The sequence below is a fragment of the Callorhinchus milii genome, unplaced genomic scaffold (assembly GCF_018977255.1).
Source record: "Callorhinchus milii isolate IMCB2004 unplaced genomic scaffold, IMCB_Cmil_1.0 Scaffold2, whole genome shotgun sequence".
Classification (NCBI taxonomy): Eukaryota; Metazoa; Chordata; class Chondrichthyes; order Chimaeriformes; family Callorhinchidae; genus Callorhinchus; species Callorhinchus milii.
The window spans coordinates 96959523-96979116 of record NW_024704743.1 but is presented as its reverse complement, the minus strand read 5'-3'; the positions used below and the strand labels follow the sequence as shown (position 1 = coordinate 96979116).

Genomic DNA, 19594 nt, shown 5'->3' with positions numbered 1-19594 from the left:
TAATAATTTGGTCACTTCAATCCACGACTGTTTGTGAGACACTGCTGTGCGCAATTGGCTGCCGTATTTCGTCCACAAATATACAGTCAATTCACTTTACAGTATATTCTGTGAAGCGTTTTGAAATGTTTAGAAGACGTGAAAAGCGCTATATCAAATGCAAGGGTTATTATATTATGTGTCCTTAGGTGACCTCTGAACCCTGGTATTGGGCAAGATGACCTCAGCTGGACGTATGAAACATTCAAGACATTTTCTTGGTGTTCCACTGAGGTACTTGTCAGAATTCCTCACATTTAGTGTTAACATTCTGAGAATGAAGAAAGAGTTTAAAGTTGTGCTGTCAAACAATGTTGTACTGTTACCCAACTACACGAGCAACACGTGTATGGGGAAGGCCTCTTCCCAATGTTCCAAATGAAATCTATTTTTACTGAATTAAACTTTTTTCGGAGTCCAACTTTTCCCTTCTCAATTTATCATGAATTATCATGTCGACCAGCAGCGGAGTGGGAGTTGAGCGACCTGCAGCTGAGTGGGGAGGTCGTGGAAGCAGCAGGTGGTGGGTTTCATCTGGGTGATGGAAGATGAGAGAGAAAGGAAGGGCAAAGGAGTGTAGGTTGGGGCCCATGGTAGGAGGAATGAGTGATGCGGAAGGAATGGGGGGGGAAGAGGGTGAGGATGACATGGGGCCGGAGGAAGAGGAGGTGGCCAGGCGGATGTTATCTCTCCTGGAAATAAAGAAATCCAAGAAATCTTCGCACTTGACATCAGGTTGAGGGTGCTTGACGGGGCATGCGGAGGAGGCGGTGGGTGGTGAAGAATAGGATTTTGGAGTTGTTTTTGGTCTCCAGACGAGTATCACGCAAAACTACTGCGTCACATACAACTGCTGTATCAACAATTTCCATCCTGCATTTTCTTTTAAAAATTAAGAAATAACAAGAGCCGAATGCTGCCTTTGGCGACTCTCAAATCCTTGTCCTTGCTTTGGTTCTACAGTATTCTATTACAGAATATCAACAATACTCATCTATTGTCCAAAAAGGCAGATATTCTGCAGTTCTTGTAGATTCCACCACACCATAATGACAGATTTCAACAAATACTGCGTAACCCTTACACTAGAATTATGAGACTTGAATATTTCAAAGAGCAAGCTTTGCCTTGCAGGTCACAAACAAACTGTGCAGTTTAATGCTTTCATGTCAAGGACCGTTATGAATTGATTCTCAGGTGGCACTTAAAACCACAAAACCAAGTCACGCCCGCAAGATGAAATCTTAAAAAAAAATTTATGTTGAAAACTGCTGGTTATTGTAAAAATAATAATCCTTGTATTTGATTTGGTGCTTTATCAATAACAACTTGCATTTATATAGAGCCCTTCATGTGGGGGAGTGTCCAGGAGTGCTTCACAGTGGCAGAATCTGACAAGGAGCCAGGGGGAGCGGAGGTGATTGTAAGCATGATCAAAAAGGAAGGTCTTTAGGCAGGATTTGAAGGTGGGGATGGAGGGGGCAAGGTGGAGGGATTGAGGGAGAATTTCAGGGAGTAGTAATAATAATAATAATAATAATCCTTGCATTCGATATAGCGCTTTTCACGTCGGGAGGACGTCCCAAAGTGCTTCACAGAACACACTGTAAAGTGAATTGACTGTATATTTGTGGGCGAACGCGGCAGCCAATTGCGCACAGCAATGTCCCACAAACAGTCGTAGATTGAAAATGACCAATTTATTATTGTTTTTGATTTTGGAGGGATTATTATTAGGCGTGTGGAGTAAGGAAACTAGCCCAAGGTTTTTCCCTGCCTGGAATTGAACTCAGGTCTCTCGCTTGCAAAGCGAGTGCTCTAACCACTGAGCTACAGGACTCCAGTCGACTCCAGTCGACTCAGTGGCTGAAGGCTGGAGGCAGCAAATAGAAGGCTGGAGGCAGCAAGTGGTGGAGTGAGGGGTAAGCAGGTCAGATAGGTAGGGAGGTAGGGTATTAAGTGATTTGAAAACGAGTGACAGGATCTTGAAATCGATTCGTTCGGTGATTGGAAGCCATTGGAGCCTGGTAAGGACTGGTGTGATGGGGATATGTAGTTTTGTGCAAGTATCTCGCAGAGTTTTGAATTAATTGAATTTTGTGTATGGTGGAGCTGGGGAGACCAGCGAGGAAGTGACGAAGGTGTGGACAAGTGTTTCAGCTGCGTCGAATGTGTGGTATGGACAGAGGCAGGCAATGTGGCAGAGGTGGAAAGAAGCGGTCCTGGTCAGGGAACGGATGTGCGGTAGAAAGGAAAGCTGGTAGAAACACATACGTTGCGCACGGGTTTGGAGAGTCTGAGGGAGAGCCCGGGGAGATTGAGCAGTTCAGACCCGCAGGAGAGAAGACGTTGACAGGAGCCAACAAGTATGGCTTCCATCTTGCTGAGATTCAGCTGCAGGAAATGTACGCTCATCCAGGCCCTGATGTCCATCAAACAAACTGACAGGCCATCAGCAGACTGGGAGTCGCAGCTGAAGTAGATTTGTGTGCTATCTGCATACATGTGGAAGTTGACCCCATGTCTGTGGATGACACCCCCGAGAGGGAGCATGTAGATGAGGAAACGAAGGGGGCCAAGGATGGAGCCCTGGGTTAACCCGCAGGTGACTGGTCATTTGCGAAAGGTAATGTTGGCAGTTGGTTAAGTAGGACTCGAACCATGCAATTGTGGTCTCACCAAGCTGGAGAGGCGGTGGAGGAGGATGGTGCGATCGACTGAGTCAAATGCAGTGGAGGTCCATGACAAGGAGGTAGAGGGGGCCTTGGTCAGAGAGGATGTCATTTGTTACTTCAACAAGTGCTGTCTCTGCGATGTTGGCTGGCCAAAAACCAGACTGGACTAGGGATTGGAGAGCAAGGTATGAGGGAAATTGGTTCCCAACAACCAAGGCTTTGGCAAGGAAGGGCAGGTTTGATATGGGACAGTAGTGTGCAAGGTTGAAGGGATTGAGAGGAGGTTTTTGAGGAGGGGAGTGATGACAGCTGTTTTGAATGGGAGTGGGACTGAACCTGAGGAGAGGGACTGATTTATCATGTGTACCAGAAGTGGTAGTTGGGGATGGTAAGGGACATGGGGCAGGAGGCGGAGGCCAGGCAGATGTTATCATGTACTCCAAATGTCTCAAAAGCACTTCATAGGACTTTCACTGTATTTTGTAGGTGAAAATGATGAGGACAGGTTGCATAAATTTGGTCTGAATTCCCTTCAGTTTAAAAGATTGAGATTTTTAAAATAATAAAAGGATTTGATAGGGTAGATACAGATAAAACTATTTCCTCTGGTAGGGGAATCCAGAACAAGGGTAACCCTAATCCCTTCACATCTTCAAGACTGAGGTGGATAGTTATTTGTTAGGTCAGGGTGTTAAGAGATACGAGGCAAGGGCGGCTAATTGGACTTGAGGTACAGATCAGCTAGGATCTTATTGAACAGACTCGAGGGGCCGAATGGCCTACTCCTATTTCTATGTAAAATCACTCCCTGAAACACATTTAATTTGATGAAATTATTCACAGGAATACTCGTTGAATTACCCTGAAACAACTAAGGAAAATAGTTGGCTGTGTCAGTGCTTTCTTGATACACCAAAGTATAACACGGAACTAAGAAAATCATTTTCAGCCTCTGACTAATTCTGATATTATGTTCATTATGTTCAACTTACTTGTTATACTGTATTTTCAAAAATCCATCAGGTCCAGATGTTCTTTATAAACTACTATTAGATACATTACGGTCCATGTATAGCAGGAACAGCAGCTGAACAAACTATTGTGGTAAGAGGACAAGAGTGAAGTCTCAAACTGGGAGCAAAATGTACTAAACTAGATATTTTATGCATTCTTTCTATGCTGATTAAATGTTCAAAATCAACTGAAATGAACAGCAAAACCGAAAATCAAAACTTATATTTTTGTGAATACATTTCATTCCCTTCTTATCTATCCAAGTTTCTCACCCCCACCCAGGCTTCTCTGTTTAACTTTACTCTTCCAAGTCTCCCCATGTCAAACCATACTCCTAGATTTGGGGAAAAGTTGCCCATTCAACTTTCCCAATAATGCTCTTGAAATAACTATGACATGAAAGAGAATTGATGGGTTATTATGACAAGCAACACTTGCTCCATTATTATTACAAACATTTCCCCCGCCCAGAATGGTATGGCAGATCCATTAACTCCTGTGTATGGAGCCTTGGACACTCATTTCACTATTCTGTGAAGACAACAATCAACACCAATGGTGTCCCTCATTTTCACTGTGTAGGCAAGGTGCAGTTGCTCATTTAGGAACTCAAATAATTACCTTGCTCTGGGAGCAATATGATGAGTCTCCAAGTATTTTAATTGTGTAAATCTCTTAAATCCATTATAAATACGCATTGGCACATAATGTAGTCAATTTACCGAGCAATCCTGGAAAGGGAAAAAGTTGCAACCCACAAATTCTGAACAGTTAACTGATGACTACTCTCAGGTTGAGGAAAATCAAACAGGAATGGGTCGGGAAAGTGATTTAATAAAAACATTAACGCTTGGATTGAGGTATCCTGTTAAAAATCAGAAATATACATATTTCAAGATTTTATTTGAAGGCTCCTGGGCATGTGAATTACTGATATTCTCGCTGCAAGAAAGTTGCAGATCAGCAACATTTTCATCAGTATTTTTGGAGATAGAGAAGAAAAAAAATATACCTATAAAAATACAATTGTAGGCATTGTCATTATGCGTGCTTTTAAAAAAAAGAAACACATCCATGTATGTATTCTTACAATTATCTGCTTGCCCACATATTACCTAAAAAGATTTGCTAGAATTCTTGAGAAAATTACAAGTTATCTTTCTTTTCTATTTCAATATTAACTGCTGTTCCCTTAGTGCTCAAATTTCATTTATTTACAAAAAGGAAACATCACTTGAGATGTTCGGTGGTTTGAGACAGTCCTTAACCATTAACTAAAATGGAAACAAATTAGCATTTTCTCATTTCAATTGAACGTAAAAATGCAGTGATGAGCCTCATTAACGTTTTATTTGGTCCCCGACAAGTCTATAGGGGAATAACCTGAGGTTAATGAATCATGCATTCACACCAATAAAGGCCGGCAACGTATATGGTTTCCTAAAAGACAAATGAACCAAAGCAATGTTAATTCATTAGTGGGCCACGTAATTTATTCAGTAGTTTATATTCCCCATATTCCAAATTAAAATGAGTCTATTAAACTGTAAAAACCATAGCAATTAAATTAATTGAGCTTACAAAATACCATACATTTGCTGACGTCAACCTCAAAAATGTCTGCAAGACAGTATTAAAAAGAACCAGAAAATCAATGTAGGCACTTAATAAGTTTGTAAAAACCTGTACCTGTACATTTTAGAATTTCTGGTCTCAAAAAAATCTTCATTTTCCTACCAAATTAAGAAAAAAATAAAAGAAATAAAATTAACATACATCTGTAGCTACATAAACTGACTTGAGTTTAACATACATCTGTGGCTATATAAACCTACTGCAGCTTAAGCCACTAAGTCTTTGGGTCTGCTCTGGTCAATTATTCTTTATATCAGATCTTATGTACAGGAGATCTGGGAATACACATGGGTAGTAAACTAAATAATGTAACCAAAAATAAATTTGGTACTTCTTTTGCAGGAACTCACTCATCTGAGAGATGCTTAAAGAAATCAAGCACAGTGTAAAATAAACATTGTGACACTACTGTTTTATACAAAGTAGAGGTCAATGTTTACATAGCTCCCATAGCAGAAATTACATTTACACATATCTGAATTATTTGAAGACAAATTGCACCATGAAAACTATAGAAAGGCATTTTAACATATCTGAAAAGATAAATTAATGAACATTTTTAACTTGTAAGATCAATTTTCATGTGTGTTATGACTAAATTATAGAACTCTCATAGAAAATTGAAGGATGCAGAACAAGTATCTCTCATACTTCCATTCGCTCTGCAGATGTAGTTAAAATGTATTTTTTTCTTCCGCAAATTTCAGTGAACGATAGATACTAAGCCATTGCTGTTCACAGTCACAATCTTAAAGCATTAAGACTAAGTCAAATGGCATTTTTTCTTTAAAAAGAATACAGGAAAATGTTTTAAATACAACAGGGTTCGTTACAAGAGAGCCTTTGTGGCTTTTCATTAAGAAAAGGTCTTCATTATCTCTATGCAAAAGCTTTAATTAATATAGTTCAGTGATCTCGCAAATCGAGATACTCTTAAGGTTTATGCATAAAACTCCTTGGTGGGTGCCTTTTGATAGGCCGCGGTGGATGGTTTACGTTCACCGAGGTCATAGCTGCCTTCGTCCTTCTTCCTCATGCGGTACACCAAGAGCAAGATGAGGAAAATGGCAAATAAGAAGCCAATGACTCCTCCAGCAATAACAGCTGCAAGACAGATATTAAACCAGTGAGAAAATAGCTTGCAGAAACAAGCAATTGTATACTATCAAATTATACACACACACACACACACAGTACCTTGAGGAAGAAGCAACAACTTGCATTATACAGCACTTGGTTACCACCAGATGGTCTTCAAGATCATCACTCTTAACAATAAACCCCTGCACATCTTTGCTGTCTCTACCTTCGCTAATCTTCTCCAGCCTTACTCTCCTGTTTGCCCCTTCTACTTGGTAAACTCAGGCCAACTGTGCGTGACTTGCCCTTCCATCCCACCATAGCTACTGAGTCTGCAGCGATTATAACCTCCTCTCTGGAACTCCCTGCCTAAATCTTTCCATCTCACCCCCTGCTCAGTCTTTAAAAGCATCCTAAAAGAAAACAACTCTTTCGACCATGCCTACAATTACCACCCTCTCCTGTTTGCTCGGTTTCTGGCCTCATCTCTGTAAAATGTGCTTCCCAACATGTAAGGTACTATTTAAACACACCAGCACTTGCTAAGTGGACGTGCACCTTTCTCCTGTTGAACTCTAGGTATAATGTACAAGCTAAACAAATGCACGATAGTATTCTAATCCTTATGACCAGTTTCCAATCAGAAATTCTTAGCTAGTGTCCAAACCAAGGTTGTCTTCGTAACAGCAGCTTAGTTCTCTGAGGAACAAAAAGAGACTACACAAAACTGACAATACCAAAACCTTGAATGGAAACATTACGAGCACTTCTGTTTGTTAAAATGAAGTATTAAGTGAAATTTGAAGCAGTCTTGGAAATATTTTTATTTAAGCTTGTATTGATGACTTCTCAGCATTTAAACAAACACAATCAAATTCAAAGATTACACTTGAAATCAAAATTGGAATGGACCCATTCATATGCTAATGCCAGTGATTATTTTCTTTGTGCACTGCTCAGCAACATAAATGCACATAACCACTACATAATACAATATCATTATACTTGAAATTCTTAAGAGCATTCATCGCAACACTATGGAGGATATGCCAACATAAAAATGCTAAAGGACTTTGAAACAGAAGCTAATGGATGATCATGACCCATTTTAAATTTTGCTATACTTATAGCATGTTCATAAAGGTCAACATACCAGAAGCCTGGATAGTCCATCAGAGTCCATAATGAGCTGCTTGCATTTTCACAACCCTCCCTAAAAGTTCTCTTGCAATGCGTGAACACACTAAGTTAGGTGCGCTCAAACTGCTTTTCAGGATTGATCAACTAAACTGTAATAAAATGTGGTCTAAACGTACGATTGATTCTTCACTCATTTAGTAATCACCTTTAATAGCCGTATTTTTGTAGTTTTAATATTCAATCGTGAAAGGATGACACAAGGTAGAAATCTAATTTACCTGCAAGAACTTCTGTTCTCTGGAAAAGGCTTTCTGAATGTTTTTCTGCCGAGACCTCAGTATCATCATCAGTATTGATAGTTGGTTTTTCAATAACAAAATCATCCGTTTTCTTTGGCTTATCTTGAATAGGGGTGTCCACAGTCATCTGTCCCGAAAATGGCAATGGTGAACAAATTAACAAATTAGATTATAAAGCTACCCTTAACATCTTAGTGAAGGGCATGCAGCTGTCATGGCACAACCACTGAGCTACAGGATTCCACGGAATAGCATGTTGGAGGTTACAAGATACAAGAGTCCTGTAGCTCAGTGGTTAGAGCACTCGCTTTGCAAGTGAGAGACCTGAGTTCAATTCCAGGCAGGGCGAAACCTTGGGCAAGTTTCCGTACTCCACACGCCTAATAATAATCCCTCCAAAAAAACAAAACAATAATACATTGGTCAGTTTCAATCCATGACTGTTTGTGGGACATTGCTGTGCGCAATTGGCTGCTGCGTTCGCCCACAAATATACAGTCAATTCACTTTACAGTATATTCTGTGAAGCGCTTTGGGACGTCTAGAAGACGTGAAAAGCGCTATATCAAATGCAAGGATTATTATTTTTATTAAACGTATGCTCTCTCTTGATTAATCCTTTACCAACTCAGTGTGCACTAACATAAACGTGAACATATTTGTGTGTGTGTTGGGGGGTCGCGGGAAGGGGAGGTAGAGAAGGGAGAAGAAAAGAATAAAGAATAGTACAGCACAGGAGGCCATTCGGCTTATCGTGTCTGTGCCAGCTCTTTGAAAAAGCTATCCTAATTATCCCATTCCCCCGCGCTCTCCCATAGCCCTACAAACCTGTCCTCTCCAAATATCTATCAACTTTTCTCTTGAAAGTTGTTATCGAATCAGCTTCCACTACCCTTTCAGGCAATGCATTCCAGATCCGAACAACTCGTTGTGTGAAAAGAAATTCTCTTCACCTCCCCTCTGGTTCTTTTGGCAGCTATTTTAAATCTGTACCTGCAACTCGGACTTTGTGTAAATGATATTAAATGGTATGGTCCCAATGGATAAGTAAAATAACCTTAAACTGGGGAGGCAGTAGATAAAGTGCCGGATGTTTGTAAAGCCATATAGACCACAAAATATAGAAAATGCTCACAAAAAGCCATTTTATTGCAGATCTGAAAGTACAGTAAAACTCACAAGTCGTATCCATTTGGCCCATAACATTTAATATGACTTACACAAAATCCGAGTTGCAGGCAAACTGTATAAATCGTATAAAATCTGATGTAATCAATCTATATTGTGGATGCAGTACTTTGTCACTGGAGGTGAGAAGATTCAACCTATTGCCGCATGCACACTTGCTGGCCAGCGTTGGAATCGCAATGAATAACGGAAATTAAGTTCTTCTGTGCATGCATAGACGGATCAAGCCTACGTTTCCCACGATTCAAAGCAGATGACCAGTAAGTGTGCATGCGTCGACTGGTCAAGAATTCATTTCCCGCAATTCAAAGCAGCCGGTAAGTGCGGGAGTAATGGAGGATAGGGGAGCAACGTTACAAGTTAGGAGGTGCTTAATTTCACTGGTGCAAAGAAATCTAAGTGGTTTTGATAGGAAACTGAATGGGTCTTGGGTCGATGTACAACTTTGGCGATTATACAATTTGTAAAATTAAGACTTATGCGAGTTTTACTGTACATCTATAAACTTAAATATTCACTTGCCTCGGTTTGAACAGGTTTTCTGACCATTTTTTTCTGCGTGGTTGGCTCCACTCTTGCGATAACCAATTTTGTTGTGGCGGTAGTCGTTTGGATGTCTGGAATCATTTGTGGAGGATTAAAGGTTGCCATTTGTACAATTGCAGAATTCCCTGGTTGAAAGGGAAAAAAAGATTCATCTCAATGCATATGGGGATTACAAGTATGTAACAAATAATACACATAAAAAAGTATTTCAATGTGATGAAAATGCATTACTTTTATGAAGGCTTACATCTGACTGACATTTTCACTGGTCACCAAAGTAACCAACCTGGAGATGCAGCGCGCTCTTATAATGCGATCTTTCCATTATAGGCACATGTCAGCAAGGTTGACAACTGTTCTATTTACAGAAGTGTTTTGGTTGTTGAATTTATATTTTGTGGCAGTCAAATGCACAACAAAAGTCACATTCTTTTCTATGGGTGTCAAAAATCTGAATCCTAGGTGATGGCTGAGATTTCACCTTCTCCTCTCACTAACTCCACTATTACAAAACAGTCACTACCCCCTGCAAAGCATTTTGGAACAACCTCAATGTGAAAGTCACCATACCAAATTTAAGTTATTTAAAATTATTTTATTCATTGCAAAATAGAGCTCAGATTATGGCTATAAACTCATCAATCTCTCCTCTTGCAACTTACAATAAATATCATCTGAATCCTTCAATAAGGTTATGGCTTTGTAACTCAGGTAGCCATTATTTTCTTTGTATGATTCACAGAAAGTACCTGTACATTTTGACTGTTATCCCCGTCTTCTCCTGATTACCCTTCAGAATGAACTTTACAAACTACCAGCTGAAAACCTGAGACCTACTTTTTTCTCTAAAGGGGCTGTGCTCCACTGCCATACGGCTCTCCCTTGCCTAGCTCACCTGATAATAATAATCGTTGCATTTAAGCGCTCTGAAACACCGTCCGGTGTGGAGGGCGCTATATAAATCCAAGTTGTTGTTGATATAGGATCTGATCACGTGATTGAGACATTTCAAAGTGCTTCACAGAATGTAGTTGTGTTGGTCAGCCAGGCGTCTGATACGTGCGGAAACTCATCACCACGCTTAAGAGAATGTACTGTACAGTAAATTGACTTACAGAATGTACTGTAATGTGAATTGATTGTATAGTTTGTGGGCGGAACTAGGGACGCAGCTTCTATTGGAAAAAGACCCATTAGGTGAAGGGGCTGTGTGTTCACTGCAGCCACTTTTAAAGCTGGATACATGTGCAGTGTAACAGCATCGTGCCCCTCTGCCACAAGCTCATCTTCATTGAGCATCATATTTCCTTTCTAACTGATAGTTTACTCCTGAATGAAAGGCTTTACACAGCAGTTATTTTTGTCACGAGAATTTTCCCTGTACAGTAGAACCCAATTATAATGTAGATCTTCTAACACCTCGTTAGAACATGAATGGAGTTTAGACTCTGACATTTACTTACAAAAAAAAAATCCAAAGTGCAGGCAGAAGGCCAGCCGGCTAACTTTGAAACACTGGCCGGTGCACTGAACACTAAAAATATGACTAGTCTCTGGGTTATCAGGTCGTCAACTGGACTTTGTGTACACTGCGCATGCCATTGCAGGCAGACTCATTTGGAAAGTTTAAAGGGCAGACTGATCGATACCATAAACTAAGTGTATCAATGGGCTAGGAGACGAGGAAAAAAATAGGATTCAATCTCTGCCCTGGTTTAATAACCTGCTGGACCAGGTTCAATGACCTCACCCTCTTGTTTCCATCTTGGATTGTTTAATATCTGAATTACTTAAAAGTCAAACCTGGCACAAATGTGTCTGCTGACTCCTGGATTTCTACAGGGCTCAAGTTTCCACATAAGGTCACAGTTTCTTTGCAGAAAGCTGCCTCTGTAAAACTGGATGCATGTGCAAAACTGCTGAAACAAAGTTGAAAATCTTTGTAGGCCCAGTGCATAACAATGCACACTGGATTTCTGTAACGTGTCCCCGGTCATAGATTCATAGAATGTTACGGCACAGAAGGAGGCCATTCGGCCCATCGAGTCTGTGCCGGCTCTTTGACAGAGCAAGTCACTTTCACTAACCCCAATCACCAGCTTTCTCCCCATAACCCTGCAAACCCGTCTTCCCCAGATACCTCCCCTCTGCTTCTTTTGGTAGATATCTTAAGACTGTGACCACAGGTCACAGACACATCTACCAGCGGAAACAGCTTTTCCCTATCTGACCTGTCGAAACCCTTCATGATCTTGAAGACCTCTATCAGGTCCCCGCGTAACCTTCTCTGCTCTAATGGGGAAAGTCCTAACTTCTCCAGCCTGTCCTCATAGCTAAGGTTCCCCATTCCTGGTATCATTCTCGTGAACCTCCTCTGCACCCTTTCCAGTGCCTTAATGTCCTTCCTGAAGTAAGGTGCCCAGAACTGGACGCAGTGCTCCAGCTGAGGCCTAACCAGTGTTTTGTATACATTAACCATAACCTCCCTACTCTTATACTCTATGCCCCTACTAAAAAAGCTCAGTACACCAAATGCCTTTTTTACTGCCTTATCTACCCGCTCCGCTACCTTTAGTGATTCGCTTACTTGAACAACCAGATCTCTCTGTACGTTCACCCCCCCTTAAGATTGAGCTACCAAGTCTATATTGCCTCCTATCATTTTTCCTACCTAAGTGTATCACCTCACACTTATCCACATTGAAATCCATCTGCCACATGTCAGCCCATTCCACCATTCTGTGTATGTCTGCTTGCAGTTGGTTACAGTCCTCCTCACTATTTACTACCCTACCTAACTTTGCACATACTCAGTTTATAAAGCCAAAAACACACCAGCCATATCCTTAAAAAAAATGTCAATTGCTGAATGCCGAGAATGGAGTCAACCCATTTAATTTTCTGGAATTACCTTAGAAAATTCAGTGAAGAGGGTGATAGAAACAGGCAGTGAAGTGGTGTCAGCAGCTTACCTGAGCCAGATCCAGAACTATCATAATCATCATCGTCAACCGGCCAATTTCCAGATTCAATAGCATCATCAACGTACAAGTCTTCAGACCATGGCAATTTTGTTGCCGAGACAGACTGCCTCTATAAGACAAAAACAAGGGATTCCACTGTCAAAATTCCAATGTTTCTCAGTCCCCTTAAGAACGCTTTCACTTTACGGAAGATTAAGAATCTTCGCGATCTTATATCTGCAAGAACTTTCTGCAATAGTTTACTGCTCAATAGTTATTAGGAAAGTTGAACAGAGACAACTTTACAAAATTTACGAAATAGGAATATTTTAAGTAGGGATTAAGGGATATGGGGACAAGGCAGGGTCAGGTTATTAGCTGGAGTTAGATTAGAAGATCAGCCATGATTGAATGGCGGGGCAGGCTCGAAGGGCCGAATGGCCTACTCCTGCTCCTACATATTATGAATAAGTCTTGTTAACATTGTCCATTGATACCTATGGAATCAACTGACCAAGGCCATTCAGCTAATATTTCAGTGCCATGGGGCATCTTCCTGATACGAAAGGCATATGAATACAATTTGTTGTTGTTGCAGATTGCAGCAGATCTTTTAAGCCTATTTCTTCATTCTTTCTCTAGCTTTCTCAAGATCCACTTCTCAAGACCATTCACCATGTAATCAACTACTGGGATGTCACGACTGGCAGAAAATAAAATAATTTTTGCATTTGATCCTGCATTTTATACAATCACCTAACATTTCAAAGCACTTCACAAGGTTTGTACCATGTGTAGCGATTGTATTTATTGAATAACACAGCAGCCAATTTGCACACAACACAGTCCCACAAACAACCAAGTGTATGGCAATTTTATCTGGAGGACCACTGGTCGGGACACAAGGAGAAACTCTTTTGACAGGAGCCTGGTTTAGCTTATCATCTGAAGTATAGAATTTTTGATATGGTAGAACTCCCTGAGCACTGCATTGGAGGTCAACCTAGAATGAGCTCAAAGTCCCAAAATGGGGCTTAAATACACAGGTTTCTGACTCGGAGACGAGAATGCTACTAACTAAGCCAGGCTGACACAAATATCAAAAAAGAATGAAGTCTGAGTTACTGGAAGTCACAAGCCAGCATTTGTTGGCAAATAAAAACAGGGCACATAAAAACAGTGAACGGTGTCAAAAAACAAAAGATTGAGTGATCAGAAAATGCCATTAAGTTACAGAATATTACACACATTATCAGTCGTACTACACAGAACTTCAGCATTTTGGAACTCATGCTCAAAGAAAATTGGAAGCAATTTCCCCAAATAAAGTTCAAGGCAGATTTCTTATAGATTTGGAAGGTTCAGAGGACAATTTTCACGAGGATAAACGTCTCGAAATGCTTCACACAGATTATAGGGTCCAGTAACAATAATCCTTGCATTTGATATAGTGCTTATGTCGTTGAGATGTCTCAAAGCGCTTCACAGGATACACTGCAAAATGGATTGCGTATTTTGTGGGCGAAACTTGGCAGCTAGTTTGCTTATAGCAATGTCCCAAGGGAGTGAGTGACCAAGTTTTATTTGGGGAATATGTTCGCTCGGACACCAGGAGAAATTCCCTTCTCTATTCGAACAGTGCCATGGGATCTTTAACATCCACCTGAACAGGCAGACAGGACCTCCGACAATGCAACACACCCCAGCACTACATTAGAGTGTCTGTTTAGACTATGTAATTCCAAGTGACAACGTGAGGCTTGAACACAGCCTTCTGACACAGAGGCAAGACACAGACTGATACACTTTGGGCTGAGTATGCAGTCTCTGAGTGTTGATCAAAAATATAAATCAAAGAGATGAATTAAGAGATTTTGAAAGCAAGGAGAGGCGGAGCAAGGCAAAGGGATTTTGGGAGCATTCCAGAAAGCAAGGACCGAGTGGGCTGAAGTCTCAGCCACAATTAGATCTGACAATACATTTTTGTTAAAATTTAAATTCTCGGATGTTATGAAGCGTGAAGAAATTTATGTGAACTTGCATATGGGTCTGATCCAAAACCAGGTTATAGCAAATTTAATATGCATTGAATGCTATTTCTGCAGTTAATGCATACAGTAATTAATTCATTTTACTGTGTATTAACTTTACTGTACAAATTCTATTCCTGATTAAAGACACAAACCAGAACTGTCAAATCACTCAAATAACTGTCATCAAGCATTACTGATGCTGGTCCTCACTATATCAGTATAAGGTGGTTAGAAAAAACAACATACCCTCTTTAGCTTGCAACTAAATAATAAACTTAGCATTTGATTTATCACATTGTCAAGACATCTCATAGCACTTCATAGGAATTATTGTAAAGCAAAGTGACTGTGTATTGCAGGCGAACGCAGACACCCGGAGAAACTATAGTCTCTTTTTGAATACTGCCATGAGATCTTTAACATTCACCCAAACAGAAAGATGTTTAACATCCCCTGTTCCTGTGTTTTACAGCTTGAAAATGTTACTTTACGTGAATGGTGCTTTACACATACAAATGCAAGGATTATAAGCAGATTTTGATACTGGCCATTAGCTACATTCAGAACCAAATTATAAAATAATTACAAAACAGAGTTATTAATATTGCACTAATTACTGTATGGTTATCAATAGGGAAGATCAACGGATTATTTAATGCATATAATAAAATGATTCTTCTGAATAGTATCCAGGCCACTCTACACAGCGCTTAGTAATGAATGTTTTCAAAATAATTACTTTGAATATAAGAAGCAAGTGAACAACGTACTGTACTGCCCTGGTTTCAATACGGTCGGAACTGCAAGTCACCGACCTCGCTCTCAAAACATTCACAGGGCTGAAATCAACTAAAGGATAAATATATCTAACATCTTCAACAAATGTTGCCTGATCATTTGATCATTCGGCCAGAAACAACACAATTAGTGGCAGGCAGGCTCATGGCGCACTCCTTTAGCTACATTATACATGTGGCAGGTACACCCTATAGTTCTTTCATGCTGTTCAGAGTAATTGAATGGATAAAGTTGTAATCGTTTTAAAATTGCATCACAATCTCTCCAAAGACACAAATAGTCATTCAAGACTGAGGTTGATAGATTTCTAAAGGATAGAGGGATTAAGGGATATGGGGATAGGGCAGGTAAATGGAATTAGGTTAGAAGATCAGCCATGATCTTATTAAATGGCAGGGCAGGCTCGAGGGGCCGAATGGTCTACTCCTGCTCCTACGTCTTATGGTCATTTGCAGAGTATATATGCACTTAGATTTTTTTTAAAATTGTTTGATTCAAGATCTGACATGTCTTTGGCTATACGATTGATTACAATTCACACATCTACCACATTGCACTGACTTTTTTGAAAAAAAAATCAAAAAAGGAAACATGCTGCACAAATTTTCTACCCTCCGCCTCTCCTGGAGACAATGAGCTTTGCTGGGGCGTCGTTCCCTAAAATCGGAATGTGGGAGAGGGAGTGAGTAGAGTTTGGGTTGGAGAGAAGTACTTTCAGTGCTTCACTTTTTCTCTTCCCTCGAGCTGGGCAAAATGGAAAATCCATGTATATTACCTAATGCGTACAATTACCTAAGAGGAGAATGTTTCCATCTTCCGATTTGAAACTAGTCACCAAGTGAGAAGCTATTGCATGAGGATATCAGCCAACCAGCACCTATTCCAAAAATTCCACAGACCTCCACCCCGGCCTGGTCCCAAATGTAGATCAGGAGAACTTGTTAGCCAAAAAAATGAATTGGCCCAGTACAAGAACCAAACCTTTATCACAGTCGGTCATATAATAAAAAGGTCCCATCAAACACATCTGCTTCCTATAAGTGCGGTAATTACCTGGGAAACCAAGAGCTTTGAACAATCGTAATTATATATAGGTTTGGTTTCTTCTTTGAAAACAGTCCTCGTTTAAAAGATTATAAAACAGCAATTTAACAAAGAGAAACAATTCTGTTTGGAAGAAGCTGAATAAGTGATTAAAGTTGCCTAGACTACATCCTCAGCATGTGAGGCAATAACTTTTCAGCTAATAGCCTTTTCCTCTGCCTCAGTGCTCCCCTTTGCCATTTATCGCTGTCGCTTCATGTGGTCACATTTCATGGCAAAACCCCTGGAAACCCATTGAGGGCTGCTGAAGCTTACCCATACAGAAGATGTGCCCAAAACTGATAGCGTTCTTCATTCTGAACAAAAGCAACTGTAATCAATCGTGCAAGACCTGCCACAGACCGTGATCAACACAGATTTGATTACATGCTTCCCCCCTCCCTTACCACTCTGCTTACTCAATTTTCTGGTCTTAATTAACATCTTGAAAAAAGTGTCCACATTAAGGCACCTGAGACCTGAAATTCCACCTAGCAAAAAAGGCATTTTGCCTTAAAATTTAAGATAATATATAATAATCCTTGCACTTGGTAAAGTACTTTTCCTGTCAGGAGAAGTCAAAAGGCGCTTCACAGGATTCACTGTGGAGTCTATCGCAAATTGTGGCAAATTCTTCAATTCAGTCAATTTTGAAGTCAGTTTTAGGTTCCAGTTAGGACTGAATCTTAGTATTTCCCACAATTCTGTATGATCTTAAATTTAAAGACTAAACGGTCTTCTTTCAGGTTAAGACTGGTGTAATTCCTGGCCTCTTATTTTGTTTAGGTACAGCGTACCATTGTAATACAGTAAGCATACAGTACTCCACAAGAACAGATAAATTGAGCAAGAAGCACTATTTTACTATTCTCACCCACAATAATTTTTTATAAGGACAAAAAATATGCCAGCAAATACTGCAAAACTAACTCTCAGTTTGCTGTGCACATCCTTGCCAGTCTGTATTCAAAAGATTCCTATCAAAACCAGGTTGATGCTTAGGAACAGCTCAATCCAATGAATCTTTCTGTGCCGTACATGATTTACTTCATGAAAAGCTTTGAAAAGGCCTTCAACAAGCTTTCCATGGATATTTCAGAGAGCCCGAGCAGCTATGTTTGCATAGTAGTGATGTTTTAGTGGTTGCCCAGACGTCCAAGTAAAGGATTTCTCTCTCCCCCTGGTTTGGCATTCTGCATGACCTCCTCCACCAAAAACATCACTGGCTGGATGGAGCTTACCAAAATGCAGCCAGTTTTGTGAAGTAAGTGAATATTGGCACCATACACCTTGTTACCAATCATCTTATTTGGAAGAATCTGCCTAACATTATACTTGCCCAAAGTCAGAGCGAGCGAGAGAGAGAAAGAGAGAGAGAGAGGGAGAGAGGAGGTGGTTTAGAGACACATTAGGTAATGAGGCAACCACAAACTGAACAGCTTTAGGCATAGGGCCCACTGCAAATTCTGCTTAGTCAAGACAGTATTTCCAGGACAGTAATCCAAAAGCCCAAAGCAAAAACCCTTCCTCAGGAATTTAGATAATTGTTCAGTTCAAAATGGAACTACACTACACTATACAACTCAGAAGGTATCCAAGCGACACTGCTATCACAGTGGTCCAAAGCCAGTCTGCAAAACTGAAGCATCCAGTTTGATTGATGATAATGATGAGAGAACACAACAACAATATGCACTTTTATAGCGTCCTCAGGCAGCGTCTCAGAGCGCTTAACAACGGTGGAGCCCGAGGCCGAGCCAGGGGGAGGGGGAAGGTGACTGTAGGCGCAGTCAACAAGGAAGGTCTTCAGGTGGGATCTGAAGATGGGGAACGAGGCAGCGAGGCGAAGGGGTTGAGGGAGGGAGTTCCAAGGTTTTGGGACGTAATAGCTGAAGGCACGGCCGCCGAAGGTGGAGCAGAGGATTCAGGACACAGAAGCCACCAAAACTGTAGTACAGGCTGAGTGCAACTTGTGAACCAAGTTGGGAAAAAAAATCCAAATAACAGACTCTTTGCCAGATTTGAGCTGCAGTGCAATAAATCTACCAGATTTGTTGTATCACACTTTTAGCAAAAGGACAAAAGGTTGATTATACCATGCAGTGACCTCTTTACATGGCGACCACACTTTTATACCGATCTATAATCAGTGTTTCCCGTGGAATTCAAGGGGAAAATGAGTAAGGAATTTCAGAGGATCAGGTGATATGTCTCGTGCTTGTCATACGAGGATGAACTCGAGAAAAGATATCAGAAAAAATGCTCCAAATTGCCAGTATCTGTATTTGAGAGTAGATACTTGGAAAATGGCAGATACACTGCACAATGTAAAGGAATACAAGGCAGCAACAAAAGATCCATATACTGATACCCTTTCACCCGTGAAATCACTAACAACTTGCATTTGTATAGCGCCCTCCACGCCTTGCGGCGTCCCAGAGCACTTAACAATGGCGGAGCCCGATGCCGAGCCAGAGCATTAATATTAATAGTTAAATCATTAATAGTGTTGATTATATCCTGATAAAGGAAGACTGCAGCAATTTTTTTTCTGAAAACATCCGAATGAAGGTGGAGTGCAACCTTTCAAAATGCAAATTGTTCAGTGTATTAATTGTGGAGTATATAAATCGTGGCTTAAGCAGATCAGGGTATAACTTTAAAACTGTAAACGTCAAAGATAAATTGAGGAGGTCCTCATACCCGGCAGCTTGGAATTGAAAATCGGATTTGGAGTCTGGTATGCATACACTTTATTGACCACCCATCCTGTACTGAATAATTTTAGTTAGCAGCACTCTCACTTCTGTGTCAGAGGTTGTCAGTTGATGTCTTGCACCAGACCTTGGGATACTCTACTGTACAAAGTTCGCTGGTGGTCCTGGAAAGATGTCATGCCTTTATTAGAAGGTAGAGTATCCCAAACTTAATAGTAATCCTTACATTTGAAAAAGCGCCTTATCACATCATCGAGATGTCTCAAAGTGCTTCACAGGATATACTGTAAAATGGATTCACTGTGTACTTTGTAGGCAACAACAACAAAATTACGTCTGTAAAGTGCCTTTCACGTCAGGAGGATGTCCCAAAATGTCCAGGCA

The 19594-nt window shown here is 40.5% G+C and overlaps 1 protein-coding gene across 1 annotated transcript in view; it reads right to left on the bottom strand.

Moving 5' to 3' along the window:
• Nucleotides 1-5780: 5780 nt before the first annotated feature.
• The window catches only part of sdc2 (syndecan 2), a 57863-nt gene continuing 44049 nt past the window's right edge, over nt 5781-19594 (bottom strand). The window contains 4 exon segments of the mRNA NM_001292885.1: nt 5781-6467; nt 7862-8009; nt 9593-9741; nt 12589-12709. Coding sequence (NP_001279814.1) covers nt 6304-6467; nt 7862-8009; nt 9593-9741; nt 12589-12709 — 582 coding nt within the window. The 3' untranslated portion in view covers nt 5781-6303.